The sequence below is a fragment of the Heterocephalus glaber genome, unplaced genomic scaffold (genome assembly GCF_053883595.1).
Source record: "Heterocephalus glaber isolate CG9 unplaced genomic scaffold, H.glaber_assembly_v1.0 deba00001452, whole genome shotgun sequence".
Classification (NCBI taxonomy): Eukaryota; Metazoa; Chordata; class Mammalia; order Rodentia; family Bathyergidae; genus Heterocephalus; species Heterocephalus glaber.
This window is the reverse complement of record NW_028258302.1, coordinates 18555920-18575463: the sequence shown is the minus strand read 5'-3', so window position 1 is coordinate 18575463 and position 19544 is coordinate 18555920. Positions and strand designations below refer to the sequence as shown.

The window sequence follows — 19544 nt, the reverse complement described above, 5'->3', positions numbered from 1 at the left end:
TTTTGAGTCTCTAATGACTCTAAGGCTATCTCATTTTCCTTATACTAGGAAGGTTCATTGACTAGATCAATACCAACACCTTAGCCCAAGTGATACAATCAGCAACACTAATGCATCAAGTACGTCTTCGAAAATGACACTTTGTGGTAGTTATTAATCTATCACCTTTAGCTGAGTGAATTAAATCAAGATGGAGGACCAACCCAACATATAGTGAATAAACTCTTCAATATAACAACTTTACCCTTTGGGATGGAGAGTTAGAAGGGGTTGGGGAGGGAGGGACAGATGGGAAGAAGGATAGGGGAAGGTTAGCAGTGTGGCCAGAGGACACAGGTGAGAAGGAAGAAAAGAATAATAATAAAATAAAGAAGAACTCCGAATGAGGACCAAAACAGGGACAAAAAAGGAAAGATGAACAATGTGGGAGAGCAAGAAAGAGAGAAAGGAAAGAGAAAAGAAAGAAGGAAAAAAAAGGAGAGAAAAGCAAATATTTGCAAAGAGTAGGAAAAAAAATTAAAGATAAGAGGAGCAAAAGAAAAGAGAAAAAAAACCAAACTAATAATACTAATTTTGGGAATAAAAATAAAACAGTGAAGATGTAGGGCCTCTTTCAGGGTATGTCTCTGCTGTCACAATAGACAACGTGGGTAGCAGTGTGCAAATATAAGACAATGAGTTTCAGCAAGCTAGTCGCAGACCCATGAGATTCAGTCAGATTTCTGACTGCAAGTCCCAGGTTGAGCTCCCTGTCCTCCTGTAGGGTTGAACTCTGCAGAGTTGTATTGCAGGTTCCAGCTGCCCTTCCCCCGAAGATAGACCCGGTCCTGATGGGATGTGAAGATGACTCCAACTTACCCAGTACAGTGGTCTGGTGGTCCGGTGTCCTCTGCGTCTTTGTAGTGTGGAACCAGGTGGCTGTACAGAGAAGAGGCCGGGGGGTGGGGGGGCTGTCCAGTGGATTGCTGCCAGGGCTTGGGCTGATTTGTTGGGCGTCCACAGACCTGCCTGTCTGCAGCGGGCTGATTCCAGGACCGTGGTTTTAGCTCAGTGGTGCCATCACCTGCCTTACAGTGCAAGGTCCCGAGTTTGATCTCCAGTATCAAAAAAAAATAAAAAATAAAAATTCATCATATATTTTGATCACACTGAATGTGAAGAATTCATTTTCCCTTGACAGTAGCCTCAGAGAATAGAGTGTCCATATTGATCTGCTCATATCCCTTTATAACTTAATTTATGTGTAACCAAGTTAACTCCTTTGTTGAAACCTTGTCCGTGGAGCAGTCTTTATTAATATTTAGGTAAGATTTAAATATGGTAGTTTGTCTAGCATTGTGTGTGTGTGTGTCTGTGTGTCTGTATAAAACAGGAATATATATATTCACTCTGAAAAGACTTCCTATTAAAGCACATTAGCCGTACCATGGTATTTTTTGATTCCTCATCTTACGCTTTTTCAGCAGTATTTAAAATAATTGACTTTATTTTTTTTAGGTACTGGGTGTTGAACCCAGGGCCTTTGCATTGAGCTATATCCCAAGCCTCTTTTTTCTGTTTTTTTTATTTGGAGGCAGAGTCTTGCAAAATCACTAAGTAACCCAGGCTAGGCTCAAACTTTAAATCCTTCCAAGTCAGTCAGTCCAGGTGCGGGGATTACAAGTGTGCACCACCACACCCAGCTTTAACTGCTCCTTTCTTAAACATATCATTCCCTTGTCTTCATTGATACTGTATTCTGATTTTATCCCACCTTCCTGGTTGTTCTCTTTAATTGCTATGTGTGTGTATCCTTAACAACCAGCCATTATGTGAACTGAAGGAGCTCTTTTCTGCACATTTGGCTTTAGTTCTCGCTCATAAGCAGATGACCAGATGTTACCTCCTCTAAGCTGCCTATTTTAGTTACTGTAGTAGTAGACTTGTCTCATTTCTAATTTCAGTGACCTCATTCAGTGATGACAACTAATTCAGTTGTACAAACAAAAAAGTGAGAAATTACCCATAATACCTTTCTCTCTCATGTCTGTATATCTAATTGATCATTAGTATGTATGGATTTTATCCACTCAGCATCTCTGGAGTCATGTAACCCAGCCATGTAACTATATGATCTTGGCAAGTTACTAGGTAATTTTTCTTTTTAGGTTAAATATCCCTAGCTTCTCCACTCACCTGGTGCAGTTTTGTGTTTCATCAGGAAACACAAGTTTTATATTCCTTTGTTAGGAATATTCCCCTCCCTGAGTAAAACTCGTATTTGAAGTCTTAACTTGGAAAGGTGATTTTACAGATGGTTAAATGATATGTCTATTTGTTTGTAATACGATTTATGTTATTTAAATATAGTTACAGTTGTGGTTGGATAATCCAAAGATTCAGCTGACATTTGAGGCTACTCTCCAACAATTAGAAGCGCCTTATAACAGTAAGTAGTATGTTTGATGGGACTAATTTTGGACCAGATTGCAAAAATTAATAATTTTAGGGCCAGGGATTTAGCTCAGTGGTTCCGGCGCCTGCCATACAAGGCCAAGGTCCTGAGTTCGATCTCCGGTACCAAAAACAAACAAAGAAATAAAAAACCAGCCCTCTCTTTAAAAAAAAAAAAATTATTAATTTTTTCCAGGAATTTCATGTTTGTAATTTTTTCATTTTTATGTACATATAATTTTACCCTGTGCAGTGCAAAAATTAGCCTATTTTCTGTGTTTTTGTTTTCTGGTTTTTAAATTGTATTGACAGATGAGTTCAAGAGATTTCCAAATTTTCCTAGACTTGTTTGACTTTGATCTGTGTTTTACTTTGGAACTTGATTTGGTAGCTGTCTGGGTTTATTTCCTCCTTGGCCATTAGCAGTCTTAGAAAGTTTTGGCTAATATGAGTGAGCATTATAACTACCTTACAAAGGTTTGTTCCCCGTATCATCTGTACTGGAATGTCATTCTAAAACATTTCGAATAATGTGATACACATTTTGGACTATCTCAGAGAAGAATAAGAATCACTTTTCTAAAGGAGTCATATGACCTGAAGTTTATGGGAACGTGTAGAATGACTTCATGATTTCTTTTCAGGGTTTTCTGTTTAAAGTTTTGCAAATACAAACATTTTAAAATTCATTTATCTTATAGGTGATACTGTGCTTGTCCATCGAGTTCACAGTTATTTAGAGCGTCATGGTCTTATCAACTTTGGCATCTATAAAAGGATAAAACCCTTACCAAGTAAGAACCTACCTGGCCAATTAATTTAATAGCTTTAAGTTATGATTCCAGGACTGTATTTTGTATCCATGATATTGTTAGCATTTTATTTTGATATATAAACTTATTTAGTCAAAATATTCTCAAGTTTATACTGTAAGTCAAATTTAAAACAAAATCTTTAAATACACATTTCTCTTAATTTCTAGCTTCATAGGCACTTAGAAAAGATTAGATTTCCAAGTTTTAGAAGATCAGAGTTTAAAAGATCAGATTGTTAAAAATTAGCAGTTTTGCAAGCAGGAGGTTGAAAGTTTTTCTCTCATTGATGCTGTTTGTTTGGGGGTTTTTTTCATAATGTTTGGGTTATGTCTGCCAGGGATCAAGGAGTCAGGGATAGTTTGAGAATGGATACATTTATTTTTAATGCCTTAATTCTTCAAAAAAGGAATACTGATTTAAGACTGCAGAGAAGTACATCTTAAAGGAAATATCTTATACCCAGAATATGTCCTAGTACAGTTCTTGATTAAGAGGAGCAAATCAGTCATGATATATTAAGGATCACATATACTGAAACATTATTGAAAATAAGGAGAAAGTAAATTTCAAGGAAATGAATTTGATTTATAAATGTGTTCAACAGTTGGCTGGGAGTGTAGCTCAGTGATAGATTACTTGTCTACATGTGTATAGCCCTGGCTTCCAGCACCAGTACCATTTTTAAAAATTAGAAAAATTTTTGTTAATGAGTTTTCCAGTTGTTTCCATATTTTGAAAATAACTAAATTTTTTACTTTTAATGCATAACGATATGTTAACCCAGAGATTTTCATACGGGGAAATAAATCTCAACAAATTCTAACAAAATATTCTGATTTTTGTTCGTTTTTTGCTTTTAGCTAAAAAGACAGGAAAGGTAATTATTATAGGCTCTGGAGTCTCAGGCTTGGCAGCAGCCCGACAACTACAAAGTTTTGGAATGGATGTCACACTTCTGGAAGCCAGGGTAAGAATTTTATTTTGGGTTTATTAGGCTGACCCAGTGGAAATATGGTAAAAGAAATTATCTGTTATAGATTAAGGAATTGTATATCTTGAACTCACCCAAATTGATTTGTATACTATGCACAATATTTTTTATATTGCTAATTTATAGTGAATGAAGTATTTTTTTGTGGTACTGGGATCAAACCCAGGGTCTTACATGCTGGCAAGTGCTCTACCAGTGAGCTGCAGCCCCAGCCCCTGGATGAAGCACTTTTGACAGTAAAGCTTTGAAAAGTGCTCATTGAGTATTTCAAGTTTGTAAGGAATCCAGACATCCTGGATATTTTCAGGGCATTATTTCTTGAGGTTAGCTCTCAAATTTGGGGCCTTTGTGGATTTACTGTTTGTTGGAGGCAATTATTTGCAGTGGTGAATTGTGTTCCCTGGTTGATAGTCAAAGAAGAATTATTTGATATCAGGCAGAAACCATCTTTAGGCCCTAATGAGGCCAAGATTTTGGTTTCCTTAATTATTAATCCTAGAGAGAAAAATGGAAACCAAAGGAGAAAGGGGTTGACCTTATAACTGTGGATCAAAGAGCACCATATTAGGATGCTAGTAGGAAAATTATTTTCATGAATAACTTTTAGAATTTAATTGTCCTTCAGTGGCTTAGTCTTCCTGAACTCCCACCATTAAAACCAAATCACACCACACCACACCACCTATTAGGTAAACTAAAGAATCTAAAATTTTATAAAAGTTTTGAAATATTGTGTACAGTGCAATTGAAATTACTTTTCATAAACTGCAAATTTTTAAGATACTTTAAAATAGAAACTAGGGAAATTGAATATTTTCCTAATATCTTACTAAAAATAATGTTTTGTTAATTCAAAAATATTTGTGTGCCCTCTGTGTAGTACATACTAAGAATACACAATTATTGAATTATAACTACAACTCAGTAAGGTTTTCCTATACTTGAAAGTCTCTATGGACTATTTAGGGACAAAATGTATTTTCAGTGTTACATGTTCTGTGAACTCCACCCCTGGGCATAGGGCTGCACTAGAGAACCATTTGTCAGAGAAATCAGATTATTAACAGTTGTGCCAGGTTAGTGGTACACACCAGTGGTACCAGCTACTCAGGAGGCCGAGGCAAGAGGATCAGTTGAGCCCAGAAGTTCAAGATCAGCCTGGGCAACATAGTGAGACCCATCTAGGGGGAAAAATCACGGCTGACTATAAGCATTGAGGGGACGAGTCATGTCATGGTGGTAGAAAGTTAGTATTAGTATTTGATGTTGGAATTTGTAAACATGAGTTTTCTATATGGGTGGCTCTTGTGCATCCCGTACTTGAAGAGGTATTAGAGAAAGCTGGGTAAAATGATAATAGTACCTTTTACTACAATGTCTTTTGGCTGTTGAAACTATTTCACATCACATCGTTTAATTCTGTACCTCTTATATGTTACTCAGCACCTACCTTTCCCTCAATTTCTGGTTAAACTTCATTTGTTGTTTGTGCCTACAGTAGTGTATTGTGCATGTGTACATACACCCAGGCCCTCATGCATGCTAAGCAAGCACTTACCACTAACTACGTGCTAGCCCTTTTTATTTTTTATTTTTAAATAAACAGGACCTAGCTAAGTTTGTTTCCTAAGACTGGCCTGGAATGTGTGATCCTCCTGCCTTAGCCTTCTGAGTAACATGCACCACTGTACTGGGCTGTACAGTACTATTGCTTGCACTCCTTGTAAACTCTAAACCTTTCTTTTTAAATCATGAAAGACTAATAAGCACCTGGTATGCCAGGTTATTGTTGTTAAAGCAGAATTGATTATTTTGGCCATTTAATTTCTAATAGGATCGAGTGGGTGGACGAGTTGCTACATTTCGAAAAGGAAACTATGTAGCAGATCTTGGAGCCATGGTAGTAACAGGTCTTGGTAAGTAATTCTTGCTACAATACATAGTCTAAAACTCACAAGATTGTTTAAGCTTACATTTTCAAGCCATAGGGATAATTTTAAAATATATTGGTTTGGGGTACCATGGTTTTGGGATTTTTTTGTTTGTTTTTTGTTTTTGTTGTTGTTTTTCCCACTAACAGTGCAGACTGGGTGAGTTGTAAGGAAAAAGTTTATATTGGCTCACAGTTGTGGTCCAAGGTCAAGGGAATCCTTGCTGAAAGAGTCCTGAGATGGCACACACCATCATGTGGCAAGAGACAGGAAATACATATGTATGTCTCTGTCTTCTGGTCCTTTTTGCTCTTTCAAAACCACCCAGATGAAATCCTGAGACTCCACCTTAATGACTTTATCTAATAACTTCCCAAAAGCCCCACTTCTACACGCCTTGATGGGATTAAGTGTCTGCATAGTGGAGATTAAACTCCAGCATAAGTTTCAAGGAGAAAAACCATATTCAAACCATGACAGGTACTTTTCTTCCATTAGTGAGAAATGAATTGCCAAGTAGTCTTCCGGAAGGAGTACATCAGTATGTGCAAGGTGTATGTTGTACATATCTTTTGAACTGGGATTATCTTTTTCCAGTTCTAAGAAATCATTCTAAGTAAACAGGCAAGTGGACCTTGTTATGTTGGGAGGATTTTTTATGGAATTATTTATAATGGCAGAACATTTAAAACCACAAATTAAAAGATTAAATTATTACACAGTAAGAACTATATAGCCCCTAAAAATTATGTAGCTCCTAGTAACATTTAAGTGTCTATAATATATTACTAAGTTGAAGATCATAAAACAACACATGTGTTATTCTTTTTTGGGTATAGTACGTAATTTTAATGTACCTAAAATCTAGAAGGATCTGTAATAAAATGTTAACTCATGGAATTATGGCTAATTTTTTGTTTTCTTCTTTATGGTTATCTTCCATATTTTTACTTTGAGCATTTTTTTTTCTTGGTACCAGGGATCAAATTCGGGACCTTGCGCTTGCGAGGCAGGCGCCGGAACCACTGAGCTAAATCCCCGGCCCTACTTTGAGCATTTTTAAGATATAATTTACATACTCTTCAGTTTTGAGCTTTTCAAATTTCAAGTAAAAGTATTTTTACTTTAAAAATTTTCCTTTTCATAGGTATGGTGAATTTATTTTTTATTTATTTATTTATTTTTGGTACTGGGGAGCGAACTTGGGTCCTTGCGCTTGCACAGCAGGCTGCGAAACCACTGAGCTAAATCCCCGGCCCAAGTATGGTGAATTTAATTGTTTGAGTCTTTTTTTAGGAGGGAATCCCATGGCTGTGGTCAGCAAACAAGTAAATATGGAACTGGCCAAGATCAAGCAAAAATGCCCACTGTATGAAGCCAATGGACAAGCTGTAAGTTGAGGACAAACAGAACTTTAAAAAATTTCTTTGGTTCACTTGGAAATAAACTGGGCAGAATGTGTAACTGAACACACACACAAATAATATAAACTGAGAAATGCAATATTTTTCTGATTGTTCTTAACTCTGAGCTATATGGGAAAGGATTATTGTGTATGTGCATATTTATGTCTGTCTATGCATTTATCTATACAGTAGACACTTGATGAAGGCTAGGTAGATAGATAATCTTTGTATTTGGCTGTAGCCACTTTTCCAAGACACCTGTGGAATCAAAACTTGATTCTTCATTTCTTTGTATTGTGCCTCCCATCATGTGCTTTAACTCCATGTGCTCTTTGTGACTTCAGTTTTGTGTTTATAGGCTCAAGCTTTTGATGGGCTAATAGCCAAATTTGGGTGGGGGGTGTTTATTCAGATGCATAGATAGATTTAAAAAGTATTTGTAGACCAGAGGTATAGGAATTTATCCTTAGTATCACAGTAGGGTGAAAGTATTAATTGGTCTGTAGGAATGAGAGTAGTTTAATCATTGAGAGATGGGCTTAGATTGTGAAAACAGTCCTATAGTTTTTGGGGTGAGTGAAATTCAAAAGTTTGTATTCAGAAAAATTCCCATTGGAATAAGAGTCCATACTTCTCAGGATATAAGCACATTGTTATCTTTATGTTTTTAGGAAGGGAATATTTGCTCTGTATATGGTGGCTTAAATACCTTTTCTACTTTTCTTTTTTTTTTTTGGTACCAGGATCGAACTCAGGACCTTGCGCCTGTGAGGCAGGCGTGCCCCTACTGAGCTAAATTTCCAGCCCTTAGCTACCTTTTCTAAAAGTGATAGATCCCAACTCTCGAATTTTGTGTGAAGGGCCTTAAGGGATATCTTCACATATTCCTAGTCTATATTAGGCTTAATGGGGTTGGTATCAGGAAAGGACACTTTGAGGACACTTCATTCCCATTTCCTCCTAGGGCTTTTGGGAGGCTTCTGGCAGAATAAAGAACAGATTGGGCTGGGGATTTAGCTCAGTGGTACCGCCACCTGCCTCACAAATGCAAGGTCCTGAGTTCAATCTCCAGTACCAAAAAAAAAAAAAAAGAATAAACAGATTGAGAAAGGATGAATTAAAAGATTAATTCAACCATTCTGTAGTCTAGTAGTACTTCTATACGATTTTGTTTTTAATCCAGGGCCTTCACACTAAGCTGTACCTCTACCTTTATTATTTTGAAATAGAGTTGGGTTTTTTTTGTGTTTTTGTTTTTGTTTTGGTACCTGGAATTGAACTCAGGAATTGAACTGCTTGCAAGGCAGTTGCAGTGCCACTGAGCTAAATCCCCAGCCCTGAAATAGAGTTTTACTAAGTTACCCAGGCTGGGCTTAAGCTTTCAGCCTCCTACCTCGGCTTTCCAGAGCACTGGGAATACAGGCATGCACCACCGCACCCAACCCACAAATATTTTTTTTCTCAATTTTTTATTATGGAAATTAAAAAATAAGCATAAAAGTAGAGAATACTATGATGAACCTCCATTTTTTTCAGTCTTGTTTTACCTGTTCTCTTCCTATTGGATTTTTTGTTTTTGTCTGTTGTGTAAGATATTTTAAAGAAAGCTACAAATATATCACCCATAAATAGATCAGTAGCACAAAGTTGAGACAGATTTGCCAAGAATTAGATGAAAGAACAAATTGCTACAGAAGAACTAAGGGAGCAGGAAAGTATGTGGAGGTGGGAAGAGTGCGGGGAGAACATTTATGAGGAGCCCGTAAGAACTGCAGCCTGTGGCTGTGAGAAGGGAGGGAATGACATTGGAAGCAGAGGACAATGTAGAGAATTCTCTAAAGGAGGAAGAGCTCATAGTAGAAAGCACAGGAAGTTCTTTGTTGCTCAAGTCCTATAGTAGTTTTGCTACACTTGCCTGATGTTTGATTGGAAGATGGGGTGGGATGAATATGTACAACTGCCTTTGTGACTCCGTCTGCTGTCGCCTTCTCAGAGGACCTTCTCTTAGTAGTTCCTCTAGGATCCAGCAGCGCCTACGTCACATAGAAATTTACTCAGTCATTGATTTTTCTTTAGTAAACTATTAGATAAGATGGGATTGTGTTTCTCCATTCTTTTACATAAAGAATCAAAAAGGGGGTAATTTCATGGTTCTGTTGTTTACTGCATAGAAATTAAATCTGTCATCCTGTATAAGGCCAGCACTTGCTCATGGTTATGAAAATCAGTGGTAATCCTGACTTAAAGACACATATCCATTTGGTTTGTTAGATTAATACTGTTTTAATCACAATCACAAGAGTTCCTGAAAGAGTTTACCCTGACTCTTTTCTCTGGTCCTGTGTGGACAGCTAGAATGTTGAGGTTCTGTTTTTGACAGGGGAAGTTTATTTTATAGTTCTTTGTTTGTTTGTTTGTTTGTTTTTTTGGTACCGGAGATCGAACTTGGGACCTTGCACTTGCGAGGCAGGTGGCGGAACCACTGGGCTAAATCCCCGGCCCAATTTTATAGTTCTGGATGACTAGAACAAGGTCTGTCCTATAAAGGAACAAAATACTGTAGGGATATTAAGGATGTCTCTGTCAATAGAAGGAATCTCCCATATCTTACCGCTTTTACCAAGCCTGTAAAAGCGGAGCTAATACCACAGCTGCCCACAGATTTACGAGAGATGAAGCTATACTTTGACCTATCCTGTAATCACCTTTAACTAGACAAGGAGAAGGTTAGGAAGTGGGTAATTTATATCAGGAACATCTTGGTAGTCACAGTGAGGGGCAGAAATATGCATGGATGGGGGAACTAGAAGAAATTTCTCCATCTTGTGTGTATTAGCTAATTACTTGGGGCTTTAGCCATTGCCACCCCCACCTCCTTCCCAGTACTGGGGATTGAATCTAGGGCCTTTCCTATGAGTTATATATCTAGCGCATGTGCATGCGCCGTGCCCCCCACACCCCTTGAGACAGTCTTGCTAAGTTGTCAGGCTGGGGTCCCTCAGTGCTAGGATTATAACTGTGCAACCCCATGCCTGGCTTTTTTTTTTTTTTTTTAAGTAATTGAAAAGTTTTGGTGTTTTTTTTTTTTTTTTGTAATGGGAATTGAACTCAGGACCTTGCACTTGCCAGGCAGGCACGGTGCCACTGAGTTACATCCCTCGCCCTGGAAATGTTATCTTAATCATATTCCTGTGGTGCTGTAGCATTCTGCATTACAAGGTTCCTGGTTGGTTTTGGAGTGTGTCCTCCCAAGTGAGATCTAAAGACTCAGTAGCTACTTTGAGAAACTGAGATCTTGATTTTCTTCTTGGGATTAGTGTAGCTGTTACAAAGAAAACATAATGCATGAAAGATGATGGATCCCAGGACTCTTACAAAGCCCATTTAATTGTACCTCTACTCAGCACCTATAATACCCAGCAGGTTTTCATTTGTGGTCATATTAGGGTGGTGCTTAGGTTATTATTTTTTTTAGCACAAGTCTGTTAGTTTTTTTGGTTTTCATATTCCTTTGAAGAAACATCCTCAGTATCTTTTTTTTTTTTTGGTACCGGGGATTGAACTCCGGTCCTTGCGCTTGCACAGCAGGCAGCGAAATCACTGAGCTAAATCCCTGGCCCTGTCCTCAGTATCTTTGCAGCAGTCTTACCCTTCCTCCTTTTAAATCCCAGTGTTTTGTAAATATAAAAATCTACCTTTCTTTAATAGTCTCAAAGTTCCAAAGTTAGCTGGGTATGGGAGAGCTCATGTCTGTAATCCCAGCACTCAGGAGGCAGAGGCAGGAGGATCATGGTGAGTTCCAGGCCAGCCTAGGCTATCTAGAGTTCAAGGCCAGCTTGAACTACATAACAAGACCCTGTCTCAAAAACAAAGTTTCAGGGCTGGCGATTTAGCTCAGTGGTTCCAGCGCCTGCCTTGCAAGCCCAAGGTCCTGAGTTGGATATCCGGTACCAAAAAAAACACAACAAAACAAAGTTTCAGCTCTCAAATATAGATATAGTACTAACTTAACTTTTCCAAACTATATTTATTCATTTAATAGGAATTTACTGAGCACCTCTCCTGCATGTTAAAAATTGCTAAGTGAACTACTTAGATCTGTTTTGTGTACCTCTTTACACACCCAGTTACTGCTTTAAATACGTCAGTCACTTTTATCCCCTGAAGATTCCTATAAGTTAAAAGGAGTCAGGGTAGAGGGCAGCAGTCTCCAATTATAGAATCATACTAAATTTTACTTGGATCAAAGGCCCAGTGTCCTTATTCTACCTTTAGGGAGAATAGCTGCATCTGATTTCCTTGACTGTTTGGGAGAATCTGAATTAGATACTCTTAAATGTAAATTACTTCTTCTGGTTTTTTCCAGAGGAACTAATCTTAATCTTCTGTATCGCTGTTAATTCTGGAAGTGGTCAGTGGTATGAGAGTGGGAAGGTAAAATTTAACTATGCCCTCCATTGGCCAGATTTGGCCATTATCGCTTTTTTCAGCATAACTCTTCTAAGAATTTCTCTGGCTAAAATCTCAGAAGCTTCTTTACCTGGAACATTGCAGCCCTTAAGTCCGTACTGCTCTGGTGATAGAGAGCTTACTGGAAGTAAGATAGATGTAAATGTTTTTGAAGGGTTTTGGTAATAGAAAGTAACCAGGTGTAGAACTAAGGAAATCTGTTCTTCTTTTGAGATTATTTCCTGCAAAAGTTAGGAACCTTTTCCAAAAAGTTATTTGGCTTTCCTTAAATTTATTCCCCATGGGCTGGACACACAGGCTGCCCCTCTCTTGACATGTGCAGGCATGCTTCATGTAATTTTCAAAACCAAAACAGTTAGGGTTAAACCCATTTAGAATAATAAAACTCATCAGATTCTCAGAATGCGAGAGATACCATTTTTATTGGGGCTTTCATAAAGAAATAACTTTGAAAGGTCATAGTAATATCCTTTTTGTTTGTTTCTTTAATAGAAGATTCTGTATTATTGTTCTTTTCACCAAAAATGCTTCTTAGTTTATTACAAGTTCTTACTGTGTTGGAATGTAGAAATCCACCTCTAACATGGTGCTTAACCCTTGGTGACCTTTTGTTGAGTTCTTTTCTCAGGATGCATTTTAAGGACCTAGAATAAAATGGTCAGGTAAAAGTATTGTGATTTATGTTGAGATTGCCAATATTTCAACTCCTTTATGCTCTTCTTTTCCCATAATTATTTATAGAACTAATGGAATCCAAAGGTTTCTTGAGGAAAAGAAATGACACAGCAAGTTGGGGGTGCTTAGGGGAGTCATTTGCTAATTCTTTTCATTGTCTGAATATGTCTAACAGAACATTTTTTAAAACTAGCTTATTTTTGTTTGTTTGTTTTTTTGATTCCGGGGATTGAACTCAGGACCTTGTGCTTGTGAGGCAGGTGTCCTCACCACTGAGCTAAATCCCCAGCCCTAAAACTAGCTTATTTTTTAAATGAATTAAAAATTTAAATGTATTGAAACACATTTTGTTTTTTTCCTGGTCAGAATTATTTTGTGAATGGACAAGTATTTTGTTATTATTTTCTAAATATTCCATTAATTTCAAACTGAAATTTTAAAGTTAATGGAAGAACACCCAGGCTTCAGTGCTATCCCTGCTGCCCTTGGAACATCCCTGTAATTGCTTAACTTTACAGAAAATGGGTGGGCCTGATTGCTATTTCACCTCATCTCCTAAAGCTGAGCCTCAGATTGAAGGGTGCACTGGAGATGTAGTCCTATCATCTGGTGTCAGTCACATGTGGCAGTAATCTTTTGGTTTGATTTTTGTTTGATTTTGTTGTTACTGTTCTATGTTTTTCCTTTCGTTGAATTTTGGTTTGCTCTCACTGCTTCCGGACACCTCTCCTCTCCTTGCCTTTTTAAAACTGCCTTTCTTTTGCCATTTCTATACCTTTTGACTTTCCCATTTTGGTCTCTGTACAGTCTGTTCCTTATTTCTCTGGTGGTTGCAGCTTCTGAGCTAACAATGCTTCTGTCATGCTGTGTGTTTTTAAAGCCTTGATTTTACTGCTGTCGTACAAAACTAAACTTGATGTGGCTGTTGGGCTGTTATTTACAGTTTATTTCTCTCTCTGCTGCACTGGTTAAAAGGACACTGTCAAGGTATTTTTTTCATAATTTTTCAAATCATTTTCCTCACTGTTTACAATAACCCATTAAAAGCTTGACACTTAAATCTTTTCTTTTCAAAGATCCTCTTCATCACACATTCACACTGGTTTGTTGTTGTAGAGTTGCGCCTATATGTTGGGCTGGTGCCATTTGAGTTTTTGTCATTGAAAGCGCATGTAAAACATCAGTTTTTTGTGGGGAATGTGGGTGGATTGAAGGGGAAAGTGTAATGAATCAAGTGGGCTGCTTAGAAAATAGAGGGAAGAAACAAAAGGTCAATTTGTTCCCTCTAACCTTGACAGTGTCCCTTTAAATATTTCTCTACCACACACCCTGGACCCCAGTTATTGAGCCTGAGTGCTGCATACCTTCTCAATATGAACTCCCTTATGTTACTGTCACCCTAGTTGCAAAGATTAAAGCTTGTCTGAAGCCATCCAGCTGACACTGGAAGAGCTTTAATCTGCCCCATTTGCATTCTTATATACGTAGTGGCACATTCTGCCCTCCTGTAGAGGCATGTGTGATCTAGTCCCTCTTGCTGTTGTAACAGTCACTTGCTGGGCATTTTTGAAGCCACGTATAGAGATATCAGCTTCTTACACTGCAGAAAAGACATTTGCACATTGTATCATTGGTCAGCTAAGATGACATAGCTTTGTAGAAATGTAGTTGTTTCCTTTTTGAGAGAACTAGTCTAATATAACTCTCTTTTTTAGCATCATTGGAGGAGTTGCACTAGAAATAAGTTTCTGAGCAGAATTTTGTTATTTGAGTTCTCTATATATGACCATCAAATCAGTGAGGGAATATAATCAAGAAAGTAGATAAACTTCCCGACAAGAGTGTCATCAAATAGGGACATTACCCCAAGTTTCTTTTACTCCATGGCGTTGAAAGGGTGGGTCAGATATTTTTGATCCACCAGGTCATAGGACTATCCTAACATATCAATGGCACTGAGCATCCAAAGGCTGATTCTCCATCTCATTTCTCAACACAGACCAGAGGATTCTTAGGAATTTAAATCTTCTGTAGGTGAAGGATGATTCCCTAATTCATAAAGATGTCCTCTTCTCTTCTGATATAGTCTTTTAAAACTTGGTGCTTCAAGTATGATTGTGATGAAATCACAAATTCACAAAGCTGCTGTCCTCTTACTTTGCTTTTTTTTTTTTAAATTTTAATTTTTTAGTGCTGCACTTCTCAGCAGCTTCTTTTTGTGACCTGACAGCTTATCTTGTGAAGTTACTTGTATGGCCAGTGAAGAGCAGAGGCTAGTGCTTCACACTCATCTGTTGAGTTGCAGGGCAGGAACTAAGGAATTTGAAACAAGAGTGGAATCTTACTGTGATGATCCTGTCAACAGTTACCTCTGGTTGTAGAAGATCACTCCTCCTGGTCTTAATGTTAACTACTTTGGTGTTTTGTTTTCCTATTTACAATTTTAGGTTGACTGAAGGGAAATTCCATATTTTGAATCTCACTTCCCAGTCGATGCCCAGCTGCTTTTTGCTTCTCTCATTACTGCCACAAATTCAGCAGTAGGATGGCAGATAATTTACTTTGGGACACAGTGAAGCTTCACACAGTGAAGCAAAAGGGTACATAGTATCCATAGGCAGGACATGGTATGCCCTAGACCATGGCCACATGTCCAGCTTGATCACTTGCTTTGTAACCTTCCCTTAGTCTACAGCAATGAGGAGCCAAACCGTCTGGTACCTCAGTTACTTAAAGTCTAAGAGCTTAAGACATTTGACTCCAAAATTATTGATCTGAAAAATAATAAAGATCCTAGGGTGTTCTTGATAGGCATGAATTTCCCTTCTCTATTCTGTACTTCCACCTGAAATTCTATCATCTTTGAGGGGAAGCACATAATTTGGGCTTCTTATTTCTCATCCTGCCCTTATGACAGAAGGTCCTCAGGAGGGTTAAAATAGATTTTGTTCTCTGGGACTTTTTTCTAGTTTGTCCTCTGATGTCAGCCCAGCTCCTCAACTCTGCATGTCAGCTCTGTGGACCTTGTGCCCCATGTAACTTCAGTTAGCACCATGTACGGCCTATGGCTGTCAGTATAGGTGAAGTCCCAGCTCTGAGGGCAAAAGTGGAAGAAGAGGGAACTATTAGGACCAAAACATTTCATATTTCATTTAAATGGACTTAACCACTTCATAGAAAAGAAAAAAATCATTGTCCTCAAAGGCTTTCCCTTTGAGATACATATTTTGATCTGTTTAAATTCTAGAGCATTTGTGTCTTCATGGATGGCTATGTTATAGTCTTATAAGGACCAACTCTGCTATACTTCGGATTTTCAGGTTCCTAAAGAGAAAGATGAAATGGTAGAGCAAGAATTTAACCGGTTGCTAGAAGCTACATCTTACCTTAGTCATCAACTAGACTTCAATGTCCTCAATAATAAGCCTGTGTCCCTTGGCCAGGCATTGGAAGTTGTCATTCAGTAAGTACTTTGATACCACCTGTTGTATATTGAATTACATTTACAGGTTTGTTATTTATGTTTTAAGTTTCTCAGTAGTCTTATTTGAGCTAGTTTTTACTTTCACGTGAAATTAAACTCCAAAGTAAAAGCCTTTAAAACAATTACATCCTTAAGGACCTTTTCAGTTCTAAAACTCCCTGTATTGTATGACATTGTTACTGTGTTTAACATAGCCTAGGTAGTAATTTTCCACCAGCCAACTTTCTTGTTTCTAAGTATTAAAAGTCCCATTGGGCCTCAAAGTCTTGGAATGCTTTTGACGGGCACTTGTCTAGTGCAGCAGAGCTGTCTGTGTACCTAGGACATGCATGTTCTCTCTGGTAGGTTACAAGAAAAGCATGTTAAAGACGAGCAGATTGAACATTGGAAGAAGATAGTGAAAACTCAGGAAGAACTGAAAGAACTTCTTAATAAGGTATAATTCTACATTTTCTTCCTAAAGAAGCTACAATAGGGGGAAGAGCCTTCAAGCTAGAAATTTATAAATGGGTTTCTGGATTTTTGTCTCCATGAAGAGAAAGTCTACATAGCTGGGAGTCATTATTCTTAAGAAAATGATTAGTCAAAGGCCTTGTCTTAATTGTCTGTCTTGGAATATGACACTATTGATAAAGTTACTAGGGGAAATAGATCTTTCCTCTTTCTGTATCTGGTTGCCTTTAGCTGTTCTAATGCTGGCTTACTGCTGCCTGCTGAATTCTAGGATTTGAGATAGATCAGTGGCTAAATACCCATTAATGAAGACTAACAAATCAGAGCCAGTTCATTGCCATTACTATTTCTCTTGAGGTCCCTGTATCTTCCACCTCCATCCCCAACTGGGGGCTCTTCTCTACAGCCATCTTCTGGGCTCCAGGTTCGAGACTACTCAAGTCCAATTGGTTATTTCTCCTCAGCTTGCCAACTGCAGACATAACATCCACTTAGGGAGAAAGCCTGGGAGTGGGAGTGTATTACAACTCTTAGTGTGCCTCACTCTCACTCTGCTTTATTTTGTCATCCTCTCACATGAAGAAGTCCTCAGCTTACCTTCTTTATAGCTTGTGGCAAGGATGAAATGAGGAGTGGCTGGAGAAATGCCAGCCAGCAGGACATATGAAAAGCCCTGACTTGGGCCTCTGACTGCCATGCTTGTCCTCATAGTGCCAGTAGAACCCTGACGAAATTAACATTAGGAATGGTTCCATAGGGTTCTTGGTGTGATGATTTGACCTTTTACATAATTAAAAAACAATTCATGGCTATTGGTTTCCCCAAATAAGTTTAAATTAAATTGGTGATAGATTGTTTTTCTTGGAAATTAAATCTATTTTAATATAATTTTTAAATGGATATTCCTTCCCTCTTATGTGTGTTGGAAGACAAGACCCAATCCTGCTTATCCAATAATGTTGTGATACCTCTTTGTTAAGCTCTGTAGATTACTCCTCAACCCCCTTCCCATAGGGCATAATATAAAACAGGCATTAAGAATTCCCGGGACCTTGCATAACAGTGTAAGAGAGGAACGAAAGCTAAAGGTGCGTATGATTTGGGAATGAATTACATTGCTATCTGGATGGTAAATTTGAACCTTTCATCTTAGATGGTAAATTTGAAAGAGAAAATTAAAGAACTCCATCAGCAGTACAAGGAAGCATCTGACGTGAAGCCACCCAGAGACATTACTGCCGAGTTCTTAGTGAAAAGCAAGCACAGGGATCTGACTGCCCTTTGCAAGGTGTGGTATTGAATGTGCCTAACTGGTTTTGCTTGGATTCCTAAGAATTAGTGCAGATCTAGGAAACTGTGGAAAATAGGGTGCCGCTCACTAACCAAGTGCTTATAGGACAAAGAAGATAGTTTAATATAGAGACCAGGGGGACTTACTGGGTTAGTTTGGTATGAGAGCTGCTCTTTCAGTAGAATTCTTACCCTGATGGATTAGAATAACACAGATGAATGAGGACTTTAGAGTTGTTTCGGAGTCAGCCTGTCTGGTTTAAATCCCTAGCTTGGTATTTCCTAGTCCTGTGACCTTGGACTCCTTAATTACCTCATCTATAACACAGTTTTACTCATACCCTAACTTGTAGGAAATGGTGAACCTTGAATAAAATTTTGTATCTAAGGTGTTTGTTCCAGCACTGAGGACATGATAAATGCCCAGGAAATGGTAGCTGTTCTTATTTTTCATCCTTACTTTGCAGCCCACTTACTACTAGTTTGTTTCTTCCTTTATTTTCTCCTTCTGCATGCTCTCCCTCATCTTATCCCAGGTTCACAGTTTGCCTCCAAGATCAAAAATCCCCAAGCTTTGGCCCCAGCCTTAAATTGAGCTACACTTTCTACACATAATCTGACAGGAAATGTCTAGACTTTACACCTTGAGATTTAAATAAAGTAGGTAGATATCTGACCTTTCAAGATAAATTAAAATCAGTCTTTTAAATTTTATCAGGAATATGATGAATTAGCTGAAACACAAGGAAAACTAGAAGAAAAACTTCAAGAATTGGAAGCCAATCCCCCGAGGTAAGAAAAACCCAAATGTTCAGAGTAGCTATGACTTTTCTGTTAGGTTTAGAAGGAAAATTATAAAGTACAGTGCACTTTTTATCGTCAGTGAGTATATTTTAAATTGTTTAATAAATGAAAATATCTGTGAATATAGGGCGGCTTGTCATGTTTCTAAATTCCCTTCCTACTCATGTTTTAATATGTTAACAGTGTCTGAGATATCCAAACAGATTGTCTTTGAAAAGCAGTTAATAAGATGCTAGGCTCCTACTTTTTCATATATAATTTCTTCTTCTAAGGCACAGTCCCATACTTTCCGAGATTCCAACTCATTTACTGAAACCACCCACCTCAGCTCATTGAGAATAGTAGTGACCTCTCTTACTAACCCTGTGCTCCTTGTTCTTATTTTCTAGTGATGTATATCTCTCATCAAGAGACAGACAGATACTTGATTGGCATTTTGCAAATCTTGAATTTGCTAATGCCACACCTCTGTCTACCCTCTCCCTTAAACATTGGGATCAGGTAAAATTTCTTTGTCATCTATTTTGTTGCATATATCTGAGAGGACTCTCCAGAGAAACTCTTTAAGTTTGTGTGTATGTGTGTTATTTATATACAGTGAAATTCGCCCATTTTAAGTGAACAGTGTGATGATTTGCTAGACTTTTACTTGGTCATGAGCTGCCACCATAATCAAGATACAGAACATTTCCATCATCCTGAAACTCTCTCCTGTCCCATTGCAGTTTATCCCCCATCCTCCTGCTCCTGGCCCCAGACAACCATTGATTTGCTCTTTGCTATTCTGCAGTT

At 38.0% G+C, this 19544-nt stretch overlaps 1 protein-coding gene across 2 annotated transcripts in view; it reads left to right on the top strand.

Annotated features, from left to right (window-relative positions):
• Window positions 1–19544, top strand: part of Kdm1a (lysine demethylase 1A) — a 76896-nt gene that overhangs the window by 45832 nt on the left and 11520 nt on the right. For both annotated transcript variants that reach the window (XM_004850542.3, XM_004850543.3), the window contains 10 exons: window positions 2350–2428; window positions 3135–3227; window positions 4109–4215; window positions 6074–6155; window positions 7467–7561; window positions 16042–16184; window positions 16551–16641; window positions 17812–17946; window positions 18667–18740; window positions 19142–19253. In XM_004850542.3, the coding sequence (XP_004850599.1) occupies window positions 2350–2428; window positions 3135–3227; window positions 4109–4215; window positions 6074–6155; window positions 7467–7561; window positions 16042–16184; window positions 16551–16641; window positions 17812–17946; window positions 18667–18740; window positions 19142–19253 (1011 nt within the window). The remainder of the gene's footprint in view (window positions 1–2349; window positions 2429–3134; window positions 3228–4108; window positions 4216–6073; window positions 6156–7466; window positions 7562–16041; window positions 16185–16550; window positions 16642–17811; window positions 17947–18666; window positions 18741–19141; window positions 19254–19544) is intronic.